Source organism: Pithys albifrons, chromosome 12 (genome assembly GCF_047495875.1).
Source record: "Pithys albifrons albifrons isolate INPA30051 chromosome 12, PitAlb_v1, whole genome shotgun sequence".
NCBI classification, from domain to species: domain Eukaryota; kingdom Metazoa; phylum Chordata; class Aves; order Passeriformes; family Thamnophilidae; genus Pithys; species Pithys albifrons.
Window position 1 is genome coordinate 13,562,743 of NC_092469.1, and position 23,842 is coordinate 13,586,584.

General features: G+C 43.7%; 1 protein-coding gene across 1 annotated transcript in view; it reads right to left on the reverse strand.

Moving 5' to 3' along the window:
* Window positions 1-23,842, reverse strand: part of AMFR (autocrine motility factor receptor) — a 31,219-nt gene that overhangs the window by 2,523 nt on the left and 4,854 nt on the right. The window contains exons 4-13 of the mRNA XM_071567580.1: window positions 22,949-23,101; window positions 18,648-18,688; window positions 17,059-17,191; window positions 16,373-16,506; window positions 14,571-14,681; window positions 11,566-11,756; window positions 9,658-9,761; window positions 7,579-7,713; window positions 6,841-6,924; window positions 631-815 (exon numbers count right to left, since the gene is read on the reverse strand). Coding sequence (XP_071423681.1) covers window positions 631-815; window positions 6,841-6,924; window positions 7,579-7,713; window positions 9,658-9,761; window positions 11,566-11,756; window positions 14,571-14,681; window positions 16,373-16,506; window positions 17,059-17,191; window positions 18,648-18,688; window positions 22,949-23,101 — 1,271 coding nt within the window. The remainder of the gene's footprint in view (window positions 1-630; window positions 816-6,840; window positions 6,925-7,578; window positions 7,714-9,657; window positions 9,762-11,565; window positions 11,757-14,570; window positions 14,682-16,372; window positions 16,507-17,058; window positions 17,192-18,647; window positions 18,689-22,948; window positions 23,102-23,842) is intronic.

Below are 23,842 nucleotides of genomic sequence, written 5' to 3' on the forward strand. Positions count from 1 at the left end.
AATCAGCAACTGGATGCTAGTAAAATTCACCAAAATGTCTGGAATGCAGGTTAAAAAGTTGAATTCTACCTATAACACTTACTACTGCTTGGGCTAAAGAAAACAGTGCAAGTTGGTCCCTCTGTCTTCAGTGGTGCTGACTGGCTGGTCCTGAGCTCCTCTGGAGAGCTCTAGTAAGGGTTGTCTGTCCGCTCTGTGCTGTTCTGGCTCTGTATTTGGAAATTCTGACAGGAATTTCAGCTGTAACAGCACAGGCAGTGAGGGCTGATACCTGTGCCAGGAGCCAACCTAAAGATTACAAGAGGACTCAGCCCCAGTAACCCCTTCTCACTTGTTACAGGCTCAGACTGAAGTCCATTGAAGCTGGAAAAATCAACTTTTGATTTCAAAGAGCTTTGGATCAACCAAGTAGGAAGCTGTGTATGTGTTGGGACACGATGCTTTTTCAGAGTTGGGTTTAGCAGCAACAGTTGTGTTAAAGAGCATCCTGAGCCTGCCATGGCAGATGTATTCATTCCTCGTAGTGCTCTGTACATCAACCCAGGCTCTCAGTGGTCACAATCCATTTGAAACCCATTCTGAGGGACTCTTAACTGAGTGGCCAGGCTGGAGTTTTAGGAGGGAACGTACTTTCGAGCTTGTTGCAACAAGTCCTCCTTTCGCTGGACCAGCATTCGCTGCCTTTCGTCAGCTGACTTTGAAAAGCGGCTTCCCCTGGCCTCAAAATCTTCTGCTCCACTAGGCTCTGCTTCCATTTCACTGAATTCCACCATTTCTTCCAGTCTGGAGTTGAGTTCCAGTGGCACTCTCTCGGTCTAAGAGAAAAGAAAAAAAGGCATAAGTCTTTGCAAAATTTGGGCTTCTTTGCAGCAAAACAACAAGCTACAAAGAACTGTCATTTTCTGAGGCACTGGAAGAAACCAGACTCTCACCTGCTGTACCCAGTTCCCTTGGGCTCCTTTGAAAAGCTCAGCCAAAAAACAGAACAAAGCTATTTCAAACCATGTTCAAAGAGCCTGTATCCTATAACGCTCTATCTTTTATGCCATGTATGAAAGTAATGTCAAAGACAAACATTAATTACTCATAATTAATGCTCTCTGAAAATGGGCCATTTGAAAGTCAGATTCTGCAGCTGACTTGACAAGCGATGCAACAGTAAAGACAAGAAAAAGCAGAAATCCACATACTAAAGAAAGAATAGTGAATGTATTTGCAGAGATGATTTGTGCTCGAGAAGGGAATTTATGAAGTTTCAGTTCAGTGGGTTCTGCCGCACCCAAATGTTTTGGACTGCTGGAGCAAGGCTGGCAACTGTCCCAAGCACAGTGTGCCAATAAGAGGAGCTGGCAGCCCCACACATCACACCTCTCCCCCCTGACATCTGGCTGACAACACTAACACGAAAATGGATCTGATGGATGATGACGCTGGATGCACCAACAGAGGTGAAACAGCACGTCCTGATCACATCCTGTCACACACGATCAGATCAGCCCTGAGATGGGAAAGCACGATGATACCAAGCATGGTAGTGTCAAGAAACAAATCACCTCAGTGAAGGGCTGAGGAGTTTAGCCATCATTTGGTATCCAAGAGGGCTGCTTGAGCAAGTGGGATGCTTTGGGGAGGTATTAGCCAAGTCAGCTCCTACCGCCTCGTTTTGGGCACAGCTACCACAGGAGCCTCCACAGCCGGTTCTGTGGCTGCTGCTCAAGTCCCGACAGCCCAGACTCGGCAGCATTCCAGTGGGCAACATGCAGCTTTAGGCAGCTGATGTGCAAACCAAGTTGAGTCATTCCAAAGCCCTAGAGACAGGCCAGTAACGCCATCTCCCTGATGCAACGCCTTCAAGAGAGCAAACACCAAGGCAGATGTCACTTCCCATTAGGTAGGTGAGCCAAGCAGGAATGCCAGAGCTCAAGTCAGTGCAATACAGACACTGCAACCTCAAACACAAGTACACGTGCTCAGCCTCCCTCAGCCAAACCCCAGCACGCTGGGATTGACAGAAAGGGTCCCGTACCATGCACAACAATGTGCTGGGGTAACGCGGGGGAGCGCCACATCCCTGAGGAGGAAGGGAGAGCCCCACAGAACAACCATGGATTGTACTCGGGGCCAAGATGACCTCAGCAGACCCAGTGGAACAGGTATGGAGCAACCTGACTGCTGCTTCCAACGAGCACACAGGCAGGCAGAGAAAAGGGAAGCTCTGCTGGGGGAAACAGTGAGGAGGCCACTCATGGTGGTCAATGTTCAGACAAGATCTCTTGTTCTTCCCCCCGGGCCATTTGTATCAGAAGATGCAAGTTCACTCACCGGAGATTTGGTGGTTTTTTGTAAATTTACAGATTCAAAAATCAATACCCAGAGTCCTCTGAGCTCAAGAACAGTTACTGAGGAGGATTTAGAGACAAAACTATCACAACTAATTCCAGTAAAAGTTATGACAAGCTTCAGTAATGCAGCACATCGCAGATGCAAAAGCCTGTATGCTACAGAAACTATTCCTCCTTCAGACTCCAGGAGAAAAAGTATGTTTCATGAAAGCCAGGGAATGCCTTGGAAGATTCTCTGAATAGTCACCAAGTACCTGAGCAATGACAATAAACTGGACTCTCAAGGAGGGAGGCAAGAGCTGCACAGCCAAGCTTCAGGTTTGTAACAACAGCCTTGCTAGTCAGGTCTGAGCAGTCCTACCCAACCTCTGCCCAGGATTACAGAAACAGATAAACAAACACACACATACACACAAAAAAAGGATAATCTTTAAATACATTTTAGTACATCAAAATAAAAGCTTAGAGAAAGTAGCTCAAGCTGCACTGCAATCTGTTCTTGTGGGAATGATAGCAGTCAGAAAAGAGGGAGGAAGGGCAAATGGGATGGGGATGGAGGTGCAGAGCATTATCCACATCGTTGGCAGCATCAGCATTCCAATGCATAGCTGGAGAGGAGCACGTGCACAGCATCTCACCAACAGTACAGAACAGGACTGATAGAAGCTGTCAGTGTTTAGAGCATTATCTCACAACCCTGTAAACATGATTTATACCATGATGGTGCTCAGAGATGCCTCTCAACTACCATTACATTGTATCAGCACTGATTCCCCAAAACCACAAGCTACAATTGAGGGAAAACAAAATTAGTCATTATTTCCATCTTAAGATGTTTGAACTTTAGGTAGAATTAGGTCATAGTATGACATATGACACTAAGAAAACCAACACTACTCATGAAGAAGAGTGCTTTTATTTGAGCACCTTAACTGTCCTAAGAAGTGTTATTTCCAACAAGCAGAACTGTGATGGGTCTGGCACTTGCTGTTCTACAAAGACTCTCAGTTGGTTTGGGGGGGAAAAAAGGAAAGGGATAGAATGCTTGCAAAATTTACTCTAAGGCTGCAGCACAAAGCAAGTGGGATTTCCATGGTGTCTCTTGGAGACTGGGTCATTAGGTGTGGAGTATATCTATTCATAATTTGGAAATTCAAGCATCACCCAGAGGAGATGATGGTGACTTATGTCCCTTCCCACTTGCCTTTAAAAGGCTTCTCAAAAATCCAGTGGCCACTGCTGAAGTAGCCAGTTTGCTGCCAGCCCTTTCCTCACAGACCAGCGTTTGACTGACCACAGCAACAGATTCCTCTGGCAAGCAGAAGGAGAACATCTCCAATACACCAGATACTTTGTTACAAATTGAAATGGAAATCAAAATCAAAGGGACACCGAAGTGACAGGAGCTTCCTAGAGGAGGGATGTCCCTAAGGCTCCCAAGTTCACTCTCCACAACAGAAGTACTGTCAATAGCAAGGATGCAAGCAAACCTGACTCCTTGGGCAACTCAACCCAAGGCACTCACAGGTTGCTTTCCCCAAAAAAACAGGATTTATCCTTCTGAAGGTGTGTCGGAATGGCGGAGAAGGCTGTGAGGAAGAGGAAGATGCCCTGGGACCCCCAGGCAGGTGAGGAGGAAGTCAGTGCCTCTTTGCCGCACTCTTGCGTGGCATCTTCCAGCCCAGCATGGCCCCAGCTGCAGGACAACCCTGCTACCGGCGCCGTCCTGCTGGGGCCGGGTTTGGGGGGATGTCCTTGGCCTTCCCTGTGGGCCGGAGGCAAATGCCCTGCCTGTCCTTGTTCCTTCCTGCCCCAGGCCCCGAGGTGAGCACGGGGAGCACGGAGGACAAATCCCCCCAGCAGAACCTGGTGGCAGAGGCCACTTTGAACAGCTCCACAGAGCAGGAAGTCACCAAGGAGAAAAAGCCACGGAGATCCCTCAGGAGGAGAAGCTCTCAACCGAGTTTTGGGTCCTCCAAGCAGGATAGAGACACCCAGTGTGGGAAAGATGGCCAGAGCTTCAACCAGAGCTCTGAGCTGGGAGTGCAGCAGCAGCTTCAGAGCAGGGAGAAGCGCTACAAGTGCTTGACATGTGGGAAGGGGTTCAGCAAACGCTCCCACCTGATTCGCCACCAGCACAGCCACACTGAGGAACGGCCCTACTTGTGTAGGGAATGTGGGAAGGGCTTCAGTCTGAGCTCCAACCTGATCAACCACCAGATGATCCACACTGGGGAACGTCCCTATGAGTGTTCCCAGTGTGGGAAGAGGTGTCGGATTGTCCTGGGTTGAGCTGGCAAAATGCCAACTGTCCAAGACAGAGTGAAAAGGGTTCCTCCTCCCTCCAACCAGCTAAGGGAAAAAGAAGAGGGAGAGATGAAAAAAAAACTTCCAAAGCCAGGTCTATGCTGAAACTAACTACATGTATTTATACAGAAAAGAGAAAATTAAGAGGATACTACAATATAACACACACTTACACAAGTTATGTATAACAAGAAATAACTTCCCACTTCCCAGTAAACACAAATTCTACCATTTTAACTACAAATCATTCTAGAGAAGTTGGTTCTTCAGAGACAGACTTAAGCAGAGAGAAAAGCTAAGAACAAACATTTTACTTCCCTCAGATAACATGATGTTAAGCCGGTGCTCTGGGCTTGGGCCTCCCCATCCCTCCTGGGACAGCAGAGTCTCTTGCTGGCACCACAGCTGTGAAGCAACTGCCCAAGCCACTCCCACACACTGGATTTTACCCCCTTTGACATGATGTAGTATGGTATGGAATACAATATTATTGGCTGGAAGAAGTCAGCTGTTAGCTAGCTCAGCCCAGCTTAAATCAGCTGACAATCCTAGGCCTAGCTGAACTTTAAAACCTAAATTTAGGCCCACCTGGCTAAACCCATAACACGGACCAGCTCCCATCTCCTTGCTAGAACTGAGCTCTGTAACAAGGGTGAGCAGCTTGTCTGAAGGCAGCCTGAGCCAAGAGTGCATGCACAAAGCATTTATGAGGCAGCAGGAGGACAGCACCACCTTCCAGCTTCCACAACACTACCCAGCAACACACTTCTCTCCGTGCATGGCAGTCTCATTCGCCCACTTCAGCCTTTGTCTGTGATTCCCACTTGGCAAGGTAAATATCCATCCAGGAAAACCTGCACAGAGGCCACCAGTTCATCCCACACACACCACCAGGAGCCTCACTCAGCTGTGGGACATTCACAGCTGCTTCCCACTCTCCAGGCCAGCTCTGTGCTGTTCTACAAAACACAAACAGGTTCTTCATTCAAACCACTGTTTGCTGAAGCAGGAACGCATCACCTGAGCAGAGTGCTCAGCAGTAACCAAAGCAAAAAGCTGTCTCTCGTTACAGAGCACATGCTCAATAATGTGATGTGAACAGCACACCCAGACTTTTAGGGCTCTGTAGAAGGACAGAGACACAGGCAGTGCTGGGCATGAAGGAAGAAAGATGAACAGCACCACAATGATTCAAAGCAGGGTTTGAAGTCAGTAGCAAGCTAAGGATAACTAGTTAGATACCATTTGTACAAAGAGAAGATTTGCTCGTTAAAGAGCAGGGCAAATGCCACCAGAACCTCCACATAAACCCAGAAAAGTTAAGACTTGCTAGACCAGCTCAAGATGTTCATTCCTGCCTTTCTGTGCTTCTACCCCAGGCTCTTACCAAATAACTGTACCAATCCCCACCACTTCTTCCTCAGCCTCAACTGCATAATCAAACCTGATCAAAGTTCTTTGTATCTTACAACCTGCTAATGAGGGAACTGCCACTGTTCAATTCCAGTTGAGTAATAGGTTGGCTATTCAGGTCACTAAAGGCTGCAGAGGCAGAAAGTCACACACCTCACAAATTCACACTCTAAGCCAGCAGAAAGGGAGGTCTATAAAACAGAAAACCTCAGGATGCTGCTGCTACAGTCAGGGAAAACAAAAGTGGAATGAGACCTTAGTCCACCCACAGGGCTGCCACATTTGAGCTGGCACATGCTGCTTAATAAAGCCCTTAGTGAAGAACAGCAAAATCCATTATTGTGCTTTATATGTAAAAGTTCCCCATGTCTTAAAGCAATTCCTCCAGAAGAATTCTTATACCCAGCAGGGAAATACTGTTCATTTTAATGTAAGTGTCTGGCAATACACAGAATAGGAATGAGAAGAGGAAGGTGAAGAGCAAAGCTTTCTGGTCTTCATACTCCAGACAGGCATTGGCTGACCAGATGTGAACAGAGGTGTGATCTTCAGTTCTTTGTATCATTTGGGAGCACTTTTCCTCAAGGAGGAAAAAGAAAAGCACACAGATAATCCTGTACAGGGGCACCATGCTCAAGTCTGACTTATCTGCCCGTGTTAGCTGGTGTGTGAAATGCAAGGAAGGGCTGCCACCAACCTGACCTCGTGTGGAGCCAAAGGCTCCTACAGTTCATGCAGCTTCTAATTGTGCTTTTTGCCCATTTTTATGCCAAATTACCTGTGTGACAGTTCCAGCATCCTCCTGGTCAGTACTGTGCTGCTCCACAGAGTTGTTCAATGCAGGTCTGATGCTGTCTGCACGCTGAAATGCAAACATCATGGGTTCAGTACAGTGCGTGAAATGGCCAACAAAACTGAGTCCTTTGAGCTCATTCACACTCTGCCCTCTGCAGCGTCAGGCGTTATGTTCAATTTAGAAACAGGTAAGTTAGCAATAAACAGAATGCTTTGTGTTGAAAGAGAATTCTCTCTGCTTCCCCACACGCAGACTCCAGACAACAGTACTATCTGATGTGCACAGAACCAGAATTCAATATTCTTATTAACAGAAGCATTGTCCCCAGACTGCTTTACTGAAATCTGCTCACACTAATTAAGAACAAGGCATCATTTTGCCGACTACTTTCTTTGTAGAAAACCTTCCTAAGTGGTACAATTCAATTATCTGTCAGCGGAGAAATCAACTGGAAGTGCTCTAAAGGCTCTGCACAAGAGAGACCAGGAAGAGCTGCTTTAACTGAGTAAATATTTGTCTCTAGTCTAGCTAGGACATTTTCAATATATTTTTGGTACATGACTGAATACACTGCATTTACAGAGATTTAACCAAAGGGAAAAACAAATCCTGGATTCACCAATGCTTCAACTTACATCATCCCCCTCACTCATTATTACAGGCTCAGTGCTGTGGTAAGTAACAAAGTCAATCATTTTAAGTGACAGTCTTATGACTTGCCTGTGTAGGGAAAGGCACCTGGATGCGTCCTTCTAGGATGTTGTCAGTGGTGATCTCTACAGAACGAGTTAACTGCAGATCCTGCAGAACTAAATGATAAGGAACCTGAGGGAACATCTCCTGAATCTGATGGGCCTGGAAAAAGCAAGGTTTATACAGTCAATATCAACAGTAAATAAAAGTTGGTAAGTATGTCAACAGAAAGAGATTTGAAAATATTATCAGCTCAAAGATGCTGTTTATGATATGCTAACCCACACACAGAAAGAAAAGAGAAAGAAAACCCTTGTTGGCATGGACTCAAAGGGCAACACGCTGACCTCACTGAAGTCAACAGCAAAACTGCAACTCTATGGAGACACCACTTGGCCCTGAAAATTTAAGTTCCTAACAGTGTTTGTAGATGCACAAAGGCTTCAGAAGTGTCCCAACCCTCTTTTTATGACAGTCCTTTTAATAAAGATCTATATAAAATTCACCAGTGACTGAAAGTCAAAACAATACTGGAAAGAAATTTTTCTTTGTGCCAGCCAGGTTCCAAAATGGTACTGTTAAGGACAAGTGGAATAAGTTTTAATAACCCACTCTCTCCAGCCACTCTGCCTACAAACCAGTTTAACAGAATATGAAAGCTCAAGTAAATTAAACTGAGTTTTTGAGAAACTGTTATTATTGAATTTCAAGTTAGTTAAATAATCCAAATTAAATAGATAAGAGGGTAGACAAATAATCTGCTTTTAGAGTCCAATGACTATATTTCATTAAATATTAAAATCTCTATTTTCAGTAATGCCCAAACCATGGGAGACAGAGGGAAATGAGAACAATAAGAGAAGGGTGGAAGGAGTTTTGAGAGCAAAGCAAAAGCTATGCACCAGCTGACGGGGAGTTCCAACACAAGTACTACTGCAAACCTAACTCTCCATTGTATGAACTTGTGACCAAAACAACCGATGTAGCACTTCAGTCTCTGACCTTCCCCTCAAAATACTTCCCTAGGTTTTTGTTCAGAAACACAAAGGAGAATTTCACTTATTTTCTATTAAAAAATGTGTAACACTTCAATAATTTGCTAACCTGGGCCTTTCCATTAAGGTAGGCATTTTAACAGACGTTGATACTGTACTTTTGATAATACACAATCCCAAGAAATCATTATTCATTCTTAACAGAAGCCAGTTTGTGTAAACGTGTCCAGTAAAAGAAAAACTCAACTGACTTCAGATGGAGAGTTCCTGCGTATTTAAATAACAAATCATCTGTCAACACCTTAATACTCCCTGCCTGCCCTGTGTCAGACCCCCTAAAAATTGTGGCCTTACCCTGTTGAGGCTTAAACAGTAGTGAAGGTTAGTGGGGCACCTCACTGAATATTCATTAACATGCTATAGGATGTAGCTATAACTTGAAGAACTCAAAGGAAACAGCACTTTTCAAAGGAAATTAAGTAACTGTGTTTCATGAGGCCACATCCTTCTCTGTTTGAACTACATTAGAGTTTTTCCGGATAAATTCAACAAATCTGGGATTTCATCCTCTACATTTCTACCATCATCATGAATCAGCAAGAGTTGAGGGTGCCAGAGAGCCCCACCTCACTGACAAGGCACTCAGAGAAACAGCTGTCTTGGAGCTTAGTACCATTAAAGATTAAATTAAAAATCAAAAGCTATAGAATGAGTTTGATCAGTTACTACTTGACCAACAGCTAAAGCCTCTGGTTTCAGACTCACACTCTTTGGTACTGCAAAATGTGAGTGACAAGAAGTACTGAAAAAGAGCTAAAGAAGTTGGGACTTAGCAAGCTGAGAAAAAGTCTCCCTGTGTCTACAGGAAGTACATGTAACCTTTCCCCTCATTCAGCTACCTCCAGGCCTACTTTTATGTTGGCACATTAGAATACCAATATAGCCCTAACTTCTCTAAAATAAGCCTTCTCTCACTCCAAAAAACAGCTTCCATGTAGTGTCTAACCACTGTTTTGACTTCCTTCCTCTCTGTTCTCCATCTCCACATAACCCTTTCCCCCACACAACACAAGCAGGAAGGCTGAGGTGCAGGCTATTAAAGCTCTCTTACCATAACATTGAGCTGGGAGTTGCTGGCCTGTGCAATTCCGAGGATGTTTGTGGTGTGCATCACCTCCACGGAAAAACTGGGCAGCCAGCTGGCAATTCGGGAGCCTGAGGGCAAGAAATCGCAAAAAAAGTCAAAAACGAATATGGGGTTCTCAGCAGGGGAAGAATTTCTGCATGTATTTAACGTAACTCTTCATATTCCATAAGGTATACACAGGGAGTTCTGCAGTGTAATCCATCCCTAAGGTCTCCCAAACGTGGGAAATGGCTGGAGTAAATCAGTAGCTGATTTATTCTCAGACTGTCACAGTGGTGGAAAAATCTGAGGGCTGGAAGAGGATCAAAAAAACATTCTTGTTTTCCTCTTTTAATGTTCCCATTACAGTGAAAATTAAAATAATCCAGAGTCAAATTCAGTCCTGGAATACATTAATAACTCCAGTAATCTTACTCAAAACAGGACACCTTCTAAACAATTTGAATCCAGTCCCAAAATGGGTAATCACTGAGAAAATATTATTTCAAAGGAGCACAGAGGAACTGCACAAAGTGACTGCTGCAATCAGGTGCTTCAGCTCAACAGAGCAGGGCACCTGGCTGGCTCCTCCTCCTCCTGTGCTGCCATTTAAATAAACACACGGTTTCCTCTATGTCACTTCTCCTTCTATCTCAATGGTAATCCTGCAGGTCTCCAAGCCACAGGAGAGCACTGGGGAGGACAGCCATCAGAAATACAGTGTTATTCTAAATAAATGTCCTTTGGAGACCTAAAGCACCCCCCAAAAAGTGGAAGCCATGCAGAAGCCATCAGCCAGTCTCAGTGTGCCTAGAAATGTCTGACTCTTCTCTGCCCATTATTCCCCTCCCACCATCTCCAAAGGTTGCAAAATGAGCACAGACTAAGAACAGGTCTCTATGTGAGTTTTCAGCATCTCAGCTGTGTTGTGGGAGCTCCACAAGAGCAGAGCCTAAACCTGAATATTTGCAGTACTGAAACCTACTGAGAAATACCAAGACTGCCATCAAAACCCGGGAAACTGAGGAACAATAAGCACATGGTGATACTCGAACTATAAAAAAATCTGGAAGACAAGCAACATAAATTGTCTTTTTCAAGGCAAGCTGTCTGCATACACAGAATTTATCATGGTCTGAAATCACATCTGCTTTGTGAGTCCTTATAATACATCACTGAAAAAAACAAATGTAAAAACTTGTAGTTACACCACTGCTTTTAAGACTAAACTGCACCTAACCAAGCATTGCAAGTGTGTTGTAAATTGAGCAGCAAAGGGACTTCTGACACCCACGTACTAGCAAGGAGATAGGAGAAAGGTCAATCTTTAGACTGTACCACAGAGGGTGTTTTTCCCCTATTTGACAGCACTGATTAAGCACCACATGGTAACAAATAAAGACACATTGGAATAGCCTGCCCAGAGAGGTGGTGGATTCACCATCCCTGGAGGTTTCTAAACTGAGATTGGCCGTGGCACTGAGTGCCATGATCTGGTAAAGGGACTGGAGTTGGACCAAGGGTTGGACTTGATGATCTCAGACGTCTTTTCCAACCCAATTGATTCTATGAGTCTATGAATTTCCCATTCTGCTTGTCAACATGGCACACAATAAACAAATGCCAGTATGGAAGATGTTAACCACAACAAATCCAGAAAAAGGAAGCACTTGTACAAAATCTTTCAAGAAATCTCTGTAGCTCTGGACAAACTCAGACACACATATCTGAGCTCTTGCAAAAGAACCGTGAGAAACATAGAGGTGTTTGACAAACACAAGGAGAGCATGGTTTGTGTTTCAGCTGAAGCGCAGACAGCATTCCCTTCCATAGAAGGGCTGCTCCCTTTGTTACTTGGGCAAAAGGAGTGGATGTCAGACGTGCTCAGCTCACCGTCAAAGTGGAAGAAGTGATTGTGCTGGTTCAGGCGTGGTCTGCCTTCTGCTGCTGCCACGGGGACCAGGTTCTCATCCAGATTTTCCCTTTGGTGATTCTCCCTCACGTGATGGCTGTCAGTGATATTAAGAGACATTCTGCAGGTGGGGCAAGATGTATCTTGTTCCAGCCAGGACCGCAGGCACGAGCTGACAGAAAAACAGGAATATTATATGGTGAGCTTGCAGCGTTTTCCCAAGACACCACTATCACAAGTACATCAAGCAGCTGTAGCATATTCTGTACACTGCATCAACACATGGACTTCCCAGAGGTAGCCTTGATAACTCTGGCATAAGTTTCTTATTTCTTTCAGCTGAAAATACTCAAGTGCAGATTTATCACACACTTAAAACACTCTCCAAGTTTGTTGTCCCTCCAGCTCAGAACAAGCAAGTTTTGCCTGGAAGGGAAAACAGCATTTGTCTTTTCTCACCATCCCCAGCTGAAAAAGACAAAAACCAACTGGACACATAATTAATATAATATTGACACATTTTCACAGCAGTTCTGCCTGTGATGTGGCAATGGCATCTCCAATGTTTTCAAACAGCTTTTTAAAATATCCATACCCAAACCACCAAAGTCAGTACCACTCCAGGAACTCTAAACAGATTTATTCATACTAACAATTCTGTGCCATTTCAATCCTTACTTAATTCTGAACATTTGTAGTCCTGCAGAAAGTGACAAGCGTGTGAAATGAAGGTTGAAACACTCAAAGCTGTGCATGCTTTTTGATTCAGACTGATATGACCCAATTGCAGTATTTGTTCAAGTTAAATATAATTTGCAGTGTGGAAGAACTGAATTTCACAGCTCTGAACACTTCTCATAGCACACACTTCATGCTTGCAGGGTGGGTTTTCCAGCAGGAGCTCTTAAACCACTTTAGAAAGGTAAAGACATACAAAAATAGTCAAATAAACCTGTTCCCCAAATTGTGTACTTGCAAACAAAATAAAGGCACAGATCACAGATTTGCACTGACAGAGCAAAGGGTAAGTCCTAATTGCAGAACTACAGCAAAGTCAAGGATACAAATACACTTCCTTTATATTGCAGTGGAGGATACACAGTGATGGGTTTCCCAGAAACAACTGAGCAGTAAAAATCTACCAATTTCCACCACCCTGGTCACCAGCACAGCCAGTATGTTGGCACTGGTGGTGATGTCACACACCACCCCCCTCACCACAGCAAAACCACCCTGCCCACAGCAAGCTCAAACCTCTGCTGGAGCCACACTCAAAGGATCACTTGGGATACACCCAAAGTGACACAAGCTGCCACCACACTCCTGCCGCTCCTCAGGGGCTCAGCCACAGGGTGCTGGAGTGGACATGACCAGTGTCAGCCCACAACAGCACCCCCTCCTAAAAACCAGCCGTGGCTATACCCATTTGTACCACACAGGCAGGAGGGTCTTGGTCACCCACAGCCCCTCAGTAGGAGGACCAACACCAGGTCAAGCCTGGCAACCTTTCAGCAACAACTCTTTTGAAACTGACTGCTTCCTAAAACATAAAGAAGAGAGCTTCAATAGAGCCTAAAAGGTACAGACACCTACTCCCATTAAATTTCTTTAATATTTAGGCACAGGGTTGATCTCAGGGATGTGAATCTTCCCTGACACCTTCTATTTCATTCCAAATACATGACAATGAAAAAGAAATCCCATGTGACTGAGAATGGACACAATGTTCAGCCTGCTGGCAAAATCACCAAGCTTTTATGAGGAGAGAAACCACTCTCAGGTTGTAAATAGGGTTATTAGTTACATCTGGTTTTACATGCAAGCATAAGTCATCCACTGTAGTATGTTAAAAGCACCAAGGAGTGTAACTTGCCTCAGAAGAACTGCTTCAGAACCGTAACTGCTTCAGAAAAAAAATACAAAGGGATCCTTTTAAATACAGAGAAAATGACTTTCTGAAGAGAATACCCTGGGCTTCTCAAGTGCTCAGCAGGTGATTAAATATTCACATGATTCAGTAGCACTGGAAGAGGAGTTTCTGCTACAGCAGCACATTATCTCATTAGAGACTTCTTGGAACACAGATAAATATTGATGGCAAGGTTTGTCATAAATGACAACAAATTAGCACAAAGATTACAACCTCTGGTTTGATAGTTACCAGAAAAGTAAAAAGCTATTTTCAGAAAGTAACACCACAGGGACAATTTAACTGATCGTGCACGTTTATCACACGGCACTCCAGAAACGCCAGAGTCAATCCCTGCATGTCCTTTCATTTTTAAGCACATGCATGAAAGTGTGAATACTGCTACAAAAGATCCCAGAAAAGTCACATCTATCTCAGCACACTGTCTCCACGAGCATCTGCTACTATTCACTACAAAATGAGTGCAAGAAGCAGCACAATGAGAGATCCTTAGGCCAAGAGCTTCCCAGGTCTAACTACCAGTTGCTTAGGGACCATTTCAGCTAATTTGGTTAACCTGTTTTACACCCCTGATGGACTCATTCCCCCATGAAACCACAGAATCAGACCTGGCCTCCACAACTGCCCTGGGGGACTCAGCACCCTGCAAGGATGCACTATATAAAAATACTCCCATTTTCTCTTTAAAGTTGGTATCTGAAAGGTACTTAAAGGTTTAACTAAATTTTTTCTTCTTCACCTGAAAAACAACACAACCACATGGACAACAAACCTATCAACTTGCTATTCAGAAACTCAGTACTACCTACCCATTAGGTGCATACTCTTAGTTTTGGTGGAAAAAAGGCAGTATGTGAAACAACTCAAACATGGAAACCACTGGCATGAACAGGACCTGTATTTTGTTATTAGAAGCACACCAAGGGGACCCAGGCAGCAAACACCCACAGCTCTGCTGGCAGGCCATTACTCATCAACCCTCTGTAAATTTCAGCCATGCCCATCTATCCCTTCCCTCCTGAGTCAGGTGCAGCCTCTCCAGCCCTGGAAACGTACTTGTGGAAGAGGTGGCCACAAGGGAGTTTGCGTGCGGATTGCATGGAGTCCCAGCAAATGGCACAGTCGTCATTGTTGACTGCCAGCTCCTCTGGTGTTGCAACTGCAAACCTACACAGAAGAAAGAGACAGAAGTAATGACTACACCAGCTCAGCATGGCCTCCTTTCCAGAGAATCCAGCCCTGAGAAAGCCTTATCCTTCCACGTTAACTCTGCCTTAGGAGAGCTGTGCCAGCAGTTTGCTTTTTCTGATAACTCAGCTGGACAATGCAAAGGAGCAAGCACAAACACACATCCCTCTCATGCCTTCTGCAAGCATACTTTTTTGCACATCTCCTCATACATCCTAAGCACAAAAAACTTTGACTTTGTACCTTCCACAAGATAATTATATGATCATTAGGTTGAGATCTTCAAGTTATAATCTGTAAAGATTTGGCTTATGTCATTTTTCTAAATGAGTTTTAAGAGCTGTACCCATTAAGATGTCTCCTTGGGATCATAAGCATTTATGGTCTGACTAATGTGGCTTCAGATTTTGCCACCCCCATTTGTCTTGATTTGCTTTCCTTTTTTTGAAGCTGCAGTGCCTTGTAAGCAGTTTCTACACAGTAGCCAAACACAGACAATACAGAGATAAGTGGCATAACAATATTTCATAGTATTGCTGGTGTGGAATGTACCCGAAGAACAACCACACAAAGGCAGGAAGCTCACTGCCACTGGCAGCTTCAGAAGGAAGCTGCAATGTGGCTCTTCCAGCACAGTCAGAATGACCAAAACACATCAAGGCACTGAGACAAGAAGTCTGTGACATGTGCAACTTAAACAGCTTTGTAAGCGGCTCAAAGGGATTTAGTGGCTGCCATCTTACTGAAAGGAAGCAATGCATTGAGGATGAACTTTATTCTGCAGCTCTTAACCTGATATCATAGCCATTAAACAACTGTTTCATATGAAGAAAGCCACAGGAATTTCTAGGCAAGCCAGCCTTTTCCATCTGGACTACAGCAAGAGGCGTCAGAGTTAATCAAATCCACAGAGGTCCAAAATTAAAACAGCACAGTGATGTACAGAAAGAGCAAAACTCCCTGTTGCTCTTAAATTTTTTAAGGGCATAGCCAAATTATGGAAACACTGAATCAGAAATGCAGTAGTATCTGGCACAACACCAGGTTTTAGCAGACCTCCCAGTTTCTCTGTATTGCCTCACTACAGGGGCCAGACTAAAGTAATGCCAAGGTGCTCTCAGCTCTACTACAGGTACAGAGTCTGTTTAGAGCTGGCTTCAGGTTTAATAAATACATAGGTAAAGCTAGGCAAGTTGTAGTTAATATTTTTATTTCATTTCACGCAGTTACTGAATAGTATGGCCTAATGAAATTAAGAGCATTTATTTCCAGCACAGCCAAAGCCAGTATTTGACAACTGAAACAAGCAGAGCTCTGCACAGCTTCTGTCATTCCACCAGAGCAGTATACAAGAGAATACAGGAGAAGAAATACTGGACAGGGGAGTTCACTTGTTGCCAGTTAATACATTACCAGTAATATTGCTATTATAAAAGTCAACCCTACATATCTGCTAAAACCAGAGAGAGTCCCCCTGTAACACATAAAATGGATAAAAACAAACTCTAAGTGTAAAGTCTAAAGAGTCAGGTTTGCAAGATTGCATCTCTCCAGCTTACATCATCCCATTGTGTAGCAAAGGAACGTAAAAGAATCCCAACTTCTTTGTCAGGATCCTCTCTCCTAGATCTACATCAATACTGCAAAGGAAGTAACAGTAACAGGCTCACCTCGCTTCCATGTTCCCAACCACACGCAGGTAGTTCTTGTGCCGCCGAATTCTCCGCTGAACCTCATGGAACAGGTAGCGCAGCTGCATGAAAATCACCAGGCTCGCCATGGACAACCAGATATTGCCAAACAGCTTGGGGAAAAACAGAGCAGCCATCAGGAACAGAAACCACGGGTAACAACAAGCTACATCAGGTCTTAAGGCAAAAAGAAATCGAGAAACCAGCACTGACGGATTTGTCTTTTGTTGACTCCATTTAGACTAACCCATATGTTCACAGGTACTACGACTCATTACCTCTTCAGATACAACTTTGGCAGCACTGCATTTATAATGAGGACAAACTGTATTCAGTCCTGTCCAGCTTAGCATCCCCTGCTGCCAATGAAAATAATTCAGTCTGACATAACTCAATAAAAAAGCTAATTAAACATGTATTAAACACATACTATTAACACAGTAGTTAATGCTCCATAACAAAGTTGTTTGTGATGACTCCAATTACACAGGAGGAAAGAATGCCAGAATCCCCCCAACTATATTTTCATTTTTATTTAAATAGCTTTTCTGTAATATCTGGTTTCTAAAATAAGCTAAGCAAAAAAATTATTTAAATAAGTATAACAAATACCCTTTCTTTTAAGGCCAGTCTATTTGTTCAACATTATGTTCAGTATTTCATACCAGCATATGAATATGATGCATCAAGTCCAGGGAAAGCAATGTTAGCTCCATGACAAAATCTGTGTAGTAAACATAAGTGCCTTTGCCCTCCCATGTTCCTTCATGGTTGAGATCCCAGAGATGAACCACATATCTGCAAGAGTGGGGAAATAAAAATTATTGTATCTTTTTTGTTAAATAGCATCTCTGTAATTCAAATTATTTCATCCATTTTTCAAACAAGTTCTGGATATGGATTCTTTGCCTGTCCTAAGCTCTGTGCCCATACTCTGTGCTTTCCCAGGGGAGATTTTTGTTAATGGTTTCAAAGAGCAACATTTTAAAAAGGCAAAAGCAATCAAGGCTTAACCCACAGTGGCACTACAGACACTGCCAGCTAACAGAGAAGATGCAACATTTCCTAAAAACTTCTGCACATGTCCAAAGTCAGTCTTGGGATTACAGTAACTACAGAGCCACATTTTTCAGCACGTGACTTATTTCTCAGGTGAGTCACTGCAGCTTGGTGTCAGACCTGAAATGCCAACAGTGACCTGAACAAAGAGGCTCCTGTGCTACATGCCATGTCCTACATATGCACACACAGGTGCTTTACACATACACGTGCACGTGACTTTTTCAAAGCAAAACATCCAGAGAACAAGATCTTCAAAGAAATTCAAAGGATGACATTAAGCATCATATGTCAATCCTCACACAGCAGCATCAATCCACTTTAATCTGTCTCAAGCTATCAGCACCCACTACAGCTACCACTGCAGAACTCATGGTTAACAACAGCACAGGCAAAGTTAACCACCTTTGCCCATCTCACAGAATTCTGCAATAGTTTGGGCTGGAAGCTCATCTTGTTCCAACCTTCCTGCCATGGGCAGGGATACCTCACCTTCCACTAGACCAGGTTGCTCAAAGCCCCAGTTAGCCTGGACTTGAGCACCTCCAGGGACAGGACAGTCACAGCTTCTCTGGGCAGCCTGTGCCAGCGACTTATCAACCTCACAGGGAAAATTTTTTTCCTAATTTTTAATCTAATTCTACCCTCTGTCAGCTTGAAGCCATTCTCCTTTGCCCTATGATTCCATGCCCTTGTCCAAAGTCTCTCTCCAGCTCTCTTGGAGCCCCCTTAGGTACTGGAATGGGCTCTTAAGTCTGTCCAGAGCCTTCTCTTCTCCAGACTGAACAACTCCAACTCTCTTCAGGCTGTCTCCATCACAGAGGTGTTCCAGCTCTCTGAGAATCTTTACAGCCTCCTCTAGACACACTCCAGCAGGTCCACATCCTTCTCATGTTGGGGACCCCCAGAGCTGGAGGCAGTACTGCAGGTGGGGTCTCACCCGAGCAGAGCAGAAGGGCAAGATCCTTTCCCTTGACCAGCTGCCCACAGTGCTGGGGATGCTCCCCCAGATACAGCTGAGCTTTCCGAGCAAACACACAAAGCTGAGTCACGTCAAGCTTCTCATCCACCAGCACCCCCAATTCTTCCCTCTCAGGGTTTGGAATTCAACAAGGTAATTACAAACACCTCTTACATCAACGTGCTATACACACTGCCTTCCTGAACAAGAACCTGTAAAACGTAAGCTACTCACCGTAAAATCACATGAGCGGTTCTGACTGTCACAAGCAGGGACTGCAAAAGAGGAAGAAAAAACATATATATTAACAACATTATGGCTGGGACAGTGTTTCAGATACAGGAGCTCAAGAGCTAAAACACAAAATGCATTTATTGCAGCTTAAGAGTTCCTGTGAACCAATGGTCACTGTAGGTGACTGTGTGCACAACAGAGCTGTGACAAACATGAAGCTTATAAATAAATATGGAAGAAATTGTTCCCAAATACATGTTATTAGAGCAGCCACTAGTGTTACTGCTGTTAAGTGTCACTTCTCCCCCACTACACAGGACATACTACCTTTTCAATTATTATCATGCAGCATGTGTATAGACCACAATCCCACCAACCACCTCTCCTCATCCCACTTCTAAAAAAAAATCCTGAAGAACTAAGTAGTAGCAGGAATTTCAGGAAAACCATGGAAGAACTTTCAAATAATTTTCCCTTATTGCTGAGATGTAAACGCTGCTAAGGTAACCTCTCTCTTTAATCATACTTACCTCTCTAGGCTAAGTACAGAGGAAAAAAACAGAGTATATCACAAAGTGTAAGATCAGAAGCGTAAAGACAAGTCATCAGGAAGAACTGTTTCCAGAATACCTAACCACACCTCTGTGGCTGTTATCATCTAAGAAACATGGCCCCATCACCTCTCCCTAACCCACCAAGCCCACAGTGCTCCGGCCCTTCATTCTATCCTCAGTGAAAAAAATGGGACAGGATAAGCCCCTGGTCCAAGACTGCCCACACTGCCCTGTGGTTGGCAGCACGAGCTGGCACTGAGGGCAGGGGACTGACAATGAGCAACTGAAACCACTTCTGAAGATCTGGTCTGATGGCATGCCTTCAGCACAAGGACTACAAACAGTACAGAAGAACTACCAAAACCACTGACTTCCCAATGTAGCAATAAACCAGTTGGTTTGAATATTTTTTTCCATCTGTAAAAAGCATTCTTTAAATGCTTCTATGCATATTTAACCCTTTATAAAATCCAACATATCTGTCAACTGTTTACTATCTGGCTTTAAAATAAGTGTTCCTGTGACTACTCAAACACCAGTGTGATCTTTTATTCAAATAAACACTTCAGGATAAGATACACAAATCATGCAAATAATACAAAAAAAGTCAAGAAAGTAACTGCAAGTCACTTAGCACAGTGGGCTGTTCTCATCACAAGCACCTCTCGCAACAAAGCTTAATTAGCACACTGGCTGCTCCTGCAAGGCACATTACAAGACTCTCTTCTTTCTCCTGCTACCCTGCAAGTGGGTACCACAGAGACTACACATGGTTGACATGATGTTTTGTGACTACAGAAGAACTTTGGGGAGACCAGACCACAGAGGAAAGGGAAACTTTACCCAGTTCTAACCACAAGGGCTGAAACATAGGGATTACCTGAGCTGCTGGACATTGAGCACAAATTTGTATCAAAACCTGTACATGTGGCACAAAGTCCCCAGTAAGGAAGGCATCTCTCAGGCAGAAATCTGAAGGGTCTAGTCTTTGTAATTTTTACTAAGTTAATGTTGCCAAGACACAATGTGTACTGGTCAGTGCTGAGGCAACAGGAGCATCAGAATTGAAATGACAAGCTAGTGCAGATTTGGTGAAGGCACTGGCCTCTGGTGCCTCCACTGTTTCCAGAAATGCATTTCAACATTCCTTCACAAGAAGTACTTCACAGAAAGTACAAGACTGCATCACAAGTTACACAGCTCTGTAATCTGAGGCTCTAAGTGTGTAGCAGGCCATTTTCAGCTCCAACACCTTAGGAGCTCTTGGTGCTGCCCAAAGTTGACAGCTTATCCTGCAGGGACTCTGACTCAGGCAGATGCTCATCATGTACATCAGGCTGGAAGGCACTCAAACACGAAGAGAATGGATGTGGAGTGAGAAGCTATAGAAGCTTATTATCCATAAGGTACAACTCTAAGACTTGGATATCACTATCATTATCGTGGCCTTAACTGAGATCAAACAGGAGCAGAAGATGGCTGCTATAGGAATGGAGTAATTCTTTCTCACAATAAATAGGGTGCAAAGATAGACTAGACTGACTGGACACTGCTTGCTGTCCTATAATTTTCAAACATCATATATTAAGGCAAAAAAAGATAAATATTTACTCAAAAATACAGACAGTCCTTATTCAATGCCTTTCTCTGGGCATTTGCAGGTTCCACATCCACCCTCTTCAGTAAAGAAAATGCTGACAAACAACAGAGAACAAAGGGAAGTCTACCTAAAACACAAGAAAAACATCTATGTTGTTTTATTGAAGCCCCTGAGGCATCAACCTAAATTGATGTTTGCAGAGTCAGAAAAGAGATTAATAGCTTAATGTAACTTAATGTAATTCATTCATGCTAATGGGATACACTTGGCAGGACCCCTCTTGAGCAGCATCACACAAGCCACCACCAGGAAAACATTGCAGTCTGCAAGATTTAAAGCTTTTGCTGAGAGCTTGAGGGCTGCCATGAGGTGTCACTGCCAGTACCTGTACAGAAAGAAAGCTAAAATGTTTTGTTCCACTCACATGAGTGCTGGCAGCATTTAAAATGTTCAAAAAAGGCAAGTTCTTACGATGGAAGATCAAACAGACTACAATTCTTTTGCTTAGAAAGTCAGGACAAGAACAGGAGAAAGGATGGTAAAATTACCAATAGTCTTAGGAAGAGTAAACAGGGGAAAATTCTTTGCAGATTTTCACCATAAATATATCAGAAGATAGCTGGGGAACATTATTGCCTGCCCATGGCAGGAGGTTTGGAACTAGGTGGTCTTTAAGGTCCCTTCCAACCCAAACGATTCTGTGATTATCAGACAGAAGATTCAGAACTAAAAGAGCTCTTTTTTTGTACACTAAGCCAAGTAAATGCTGACTTTAGATATTACAGAGGGTGAGGTATAAATGAGTTAAACAAGTGTTCAGACAACTTTCCAGAGTATCTCTGGGACTACCAAACTCAATGAACTTATGCAGCCCTCAACTCAGGAATGTTCTCAAACACCAGTGGCTGCAAGCAGGGCTGGAAACCCTTTCCTCTGCATTTCCCACCACGTTCCTCACTGCCCACCAGCAGCACAGCAGGCTGTTGGGATCCATGGCTTGGCTGGGGACACTGCACTGACTCTGACTGAGCCACTCCATTCATCAGCAGACAGAACAGCTCCCACGGAAATGAGCAGCTGGGCCCCATCCTGCAACCCAAAACACTTCACTAGCACACAGTGCAGTGCTAAGGAGGCAACACTCAGGCACCAGAACACTCCCTGATAAACCTGCCCTGTGCTGGTGCAAGGCTGATACATCCTTCTGCCAAGCCAAGATAAGAGACGTGACACCAACAAGACCCCACTTATGACAGACACTGGCAAATCTTAAATACCCTTCCACTGCATAGTTACAAATCTGGTCTTGCATATTCTCATAGTTAGGGAAAAATAAAGAGACATACTAAATAACTGAACTGTGGTGTGATCAGCATCATACTCTCCTACTATCAGTAAACTGTTTCCTTTCCTCCTCCCTCGCTCACAAGTACGAATTCAAGATAGAAGAAAAAAAATAAATCGTACATGCTACTTGTTATCTGAACTAAGGATGTGCTAACACAACATACTTGCAATTATACTGGATTCATCTCCTTTATTTAAGATTATCACTTCCTCAGGCAGGGTGCAACAACAAAAACATACTGATGTTCAATCCACAAACACACTGATATTTACTCCACAGTGCAAAGGGTTCAGGAGTGCTCAAACATGCTTGTTCATCTCAGCTGAGACACAACTTGTTACACAAACATCAGCAAATCCCAGGACTGTGCCTTAAGGATTCTCAGGTTTTTTTGAGGAAAAATGAAATAGAAAATACAGCCTCAAAGAAGGAGGCTGAAGTGCACATTACACTTTCATACACACTCTCTGCCTCTCTCTAGTGCTGTTTCAACGAACAGTTCTTGCAATGCTCATGAAGCACAACTATTATTTTTTCATAAGCTGTCATTTGATTTCAGCATCATCTTATGGGTTTATCCTCTCATTCTCTTTCAGATAAACATTTTTTTCATGCTTAAAGGCTAAAGGGAGCAAGCACACCGACCTGGCAGCTACTGTAACACAGGGGATGGCTTGTTTGTGTATTCAAAGTTTCTTCCTTATGAGAACTAAAAGAAAATCCACTGTGTACAAGGATAACCCCGAGTGAGGGGTGAAAGACAAAGCAGAAACCACAACATGTAAGAAGGAAGTCTCACCTCTGCTGCCATGAAAGCCAACGTGTGCATGCCATGGGTGTAGCCAACAACTCCACAGACGACCGCTAACCCACAGCAGGACAGGAGCATGGCTATGAGCAGGGCCAGGACTCTGATGTGGCTGCTCATGGGTGTGGTAGGAGAAAAGGAAAGCTGAAACACACATAAATATATACATGACAGGTTTAAAGGAGTAGTTCATTCACCCTGCCCTCTATAGACACCTCACCAAACAAGTCCTCATTCAGGAAAAAAGTTTGCTTTCTAGAATAAAACCAATTTCAGAACCTCAACCATGCAATTCAGTAATAAATTGTGCAGAATAAAGCTAAACCCACACACCATCCCAAAGTCTCTTTCGTGTTCCTGTCACTTACATTCACCAGGCTTTTAAACAATCATTTACAATTTTTTATTTATAATTATTATTTGACTTAATGTTTGAATCACCTGTGCAAGAAAACCACAGACACAGTAGTTTCTGCATCAAATTTACAGCATCTTCTTAGGAAGAACATGCATTTTATAAAGTCACCTAGTTTAATATATAGCCTTTGAGCAATGTTCTGCCAGCTTTTCAACTAACGGCTGATCTGAATTTGTCCAGCTTAATATTCCATCCTCTAGTTCTTCCAATATCATTCTTCCCTGGAAGAAAGAGACATCTCCCCCAAAGAATGTAAATTGCAGCTACAGACTGCTGGGCAGACTATACTGAAAAAGTTGTTTCATTCAAAGCATGCAAAGCTCTGAACAACCCTAACAGCAGGTTACACCTAGGCTGTCTAATTCAAAGGTGACCCAAGGGGTGAAGTGTTTAGTTGGTCCATCCCCTTATACTTTCAGAGCAGGATGGGGAAGAATAGGACAAGGCAAGAAGCAGTTGCCCAAAGC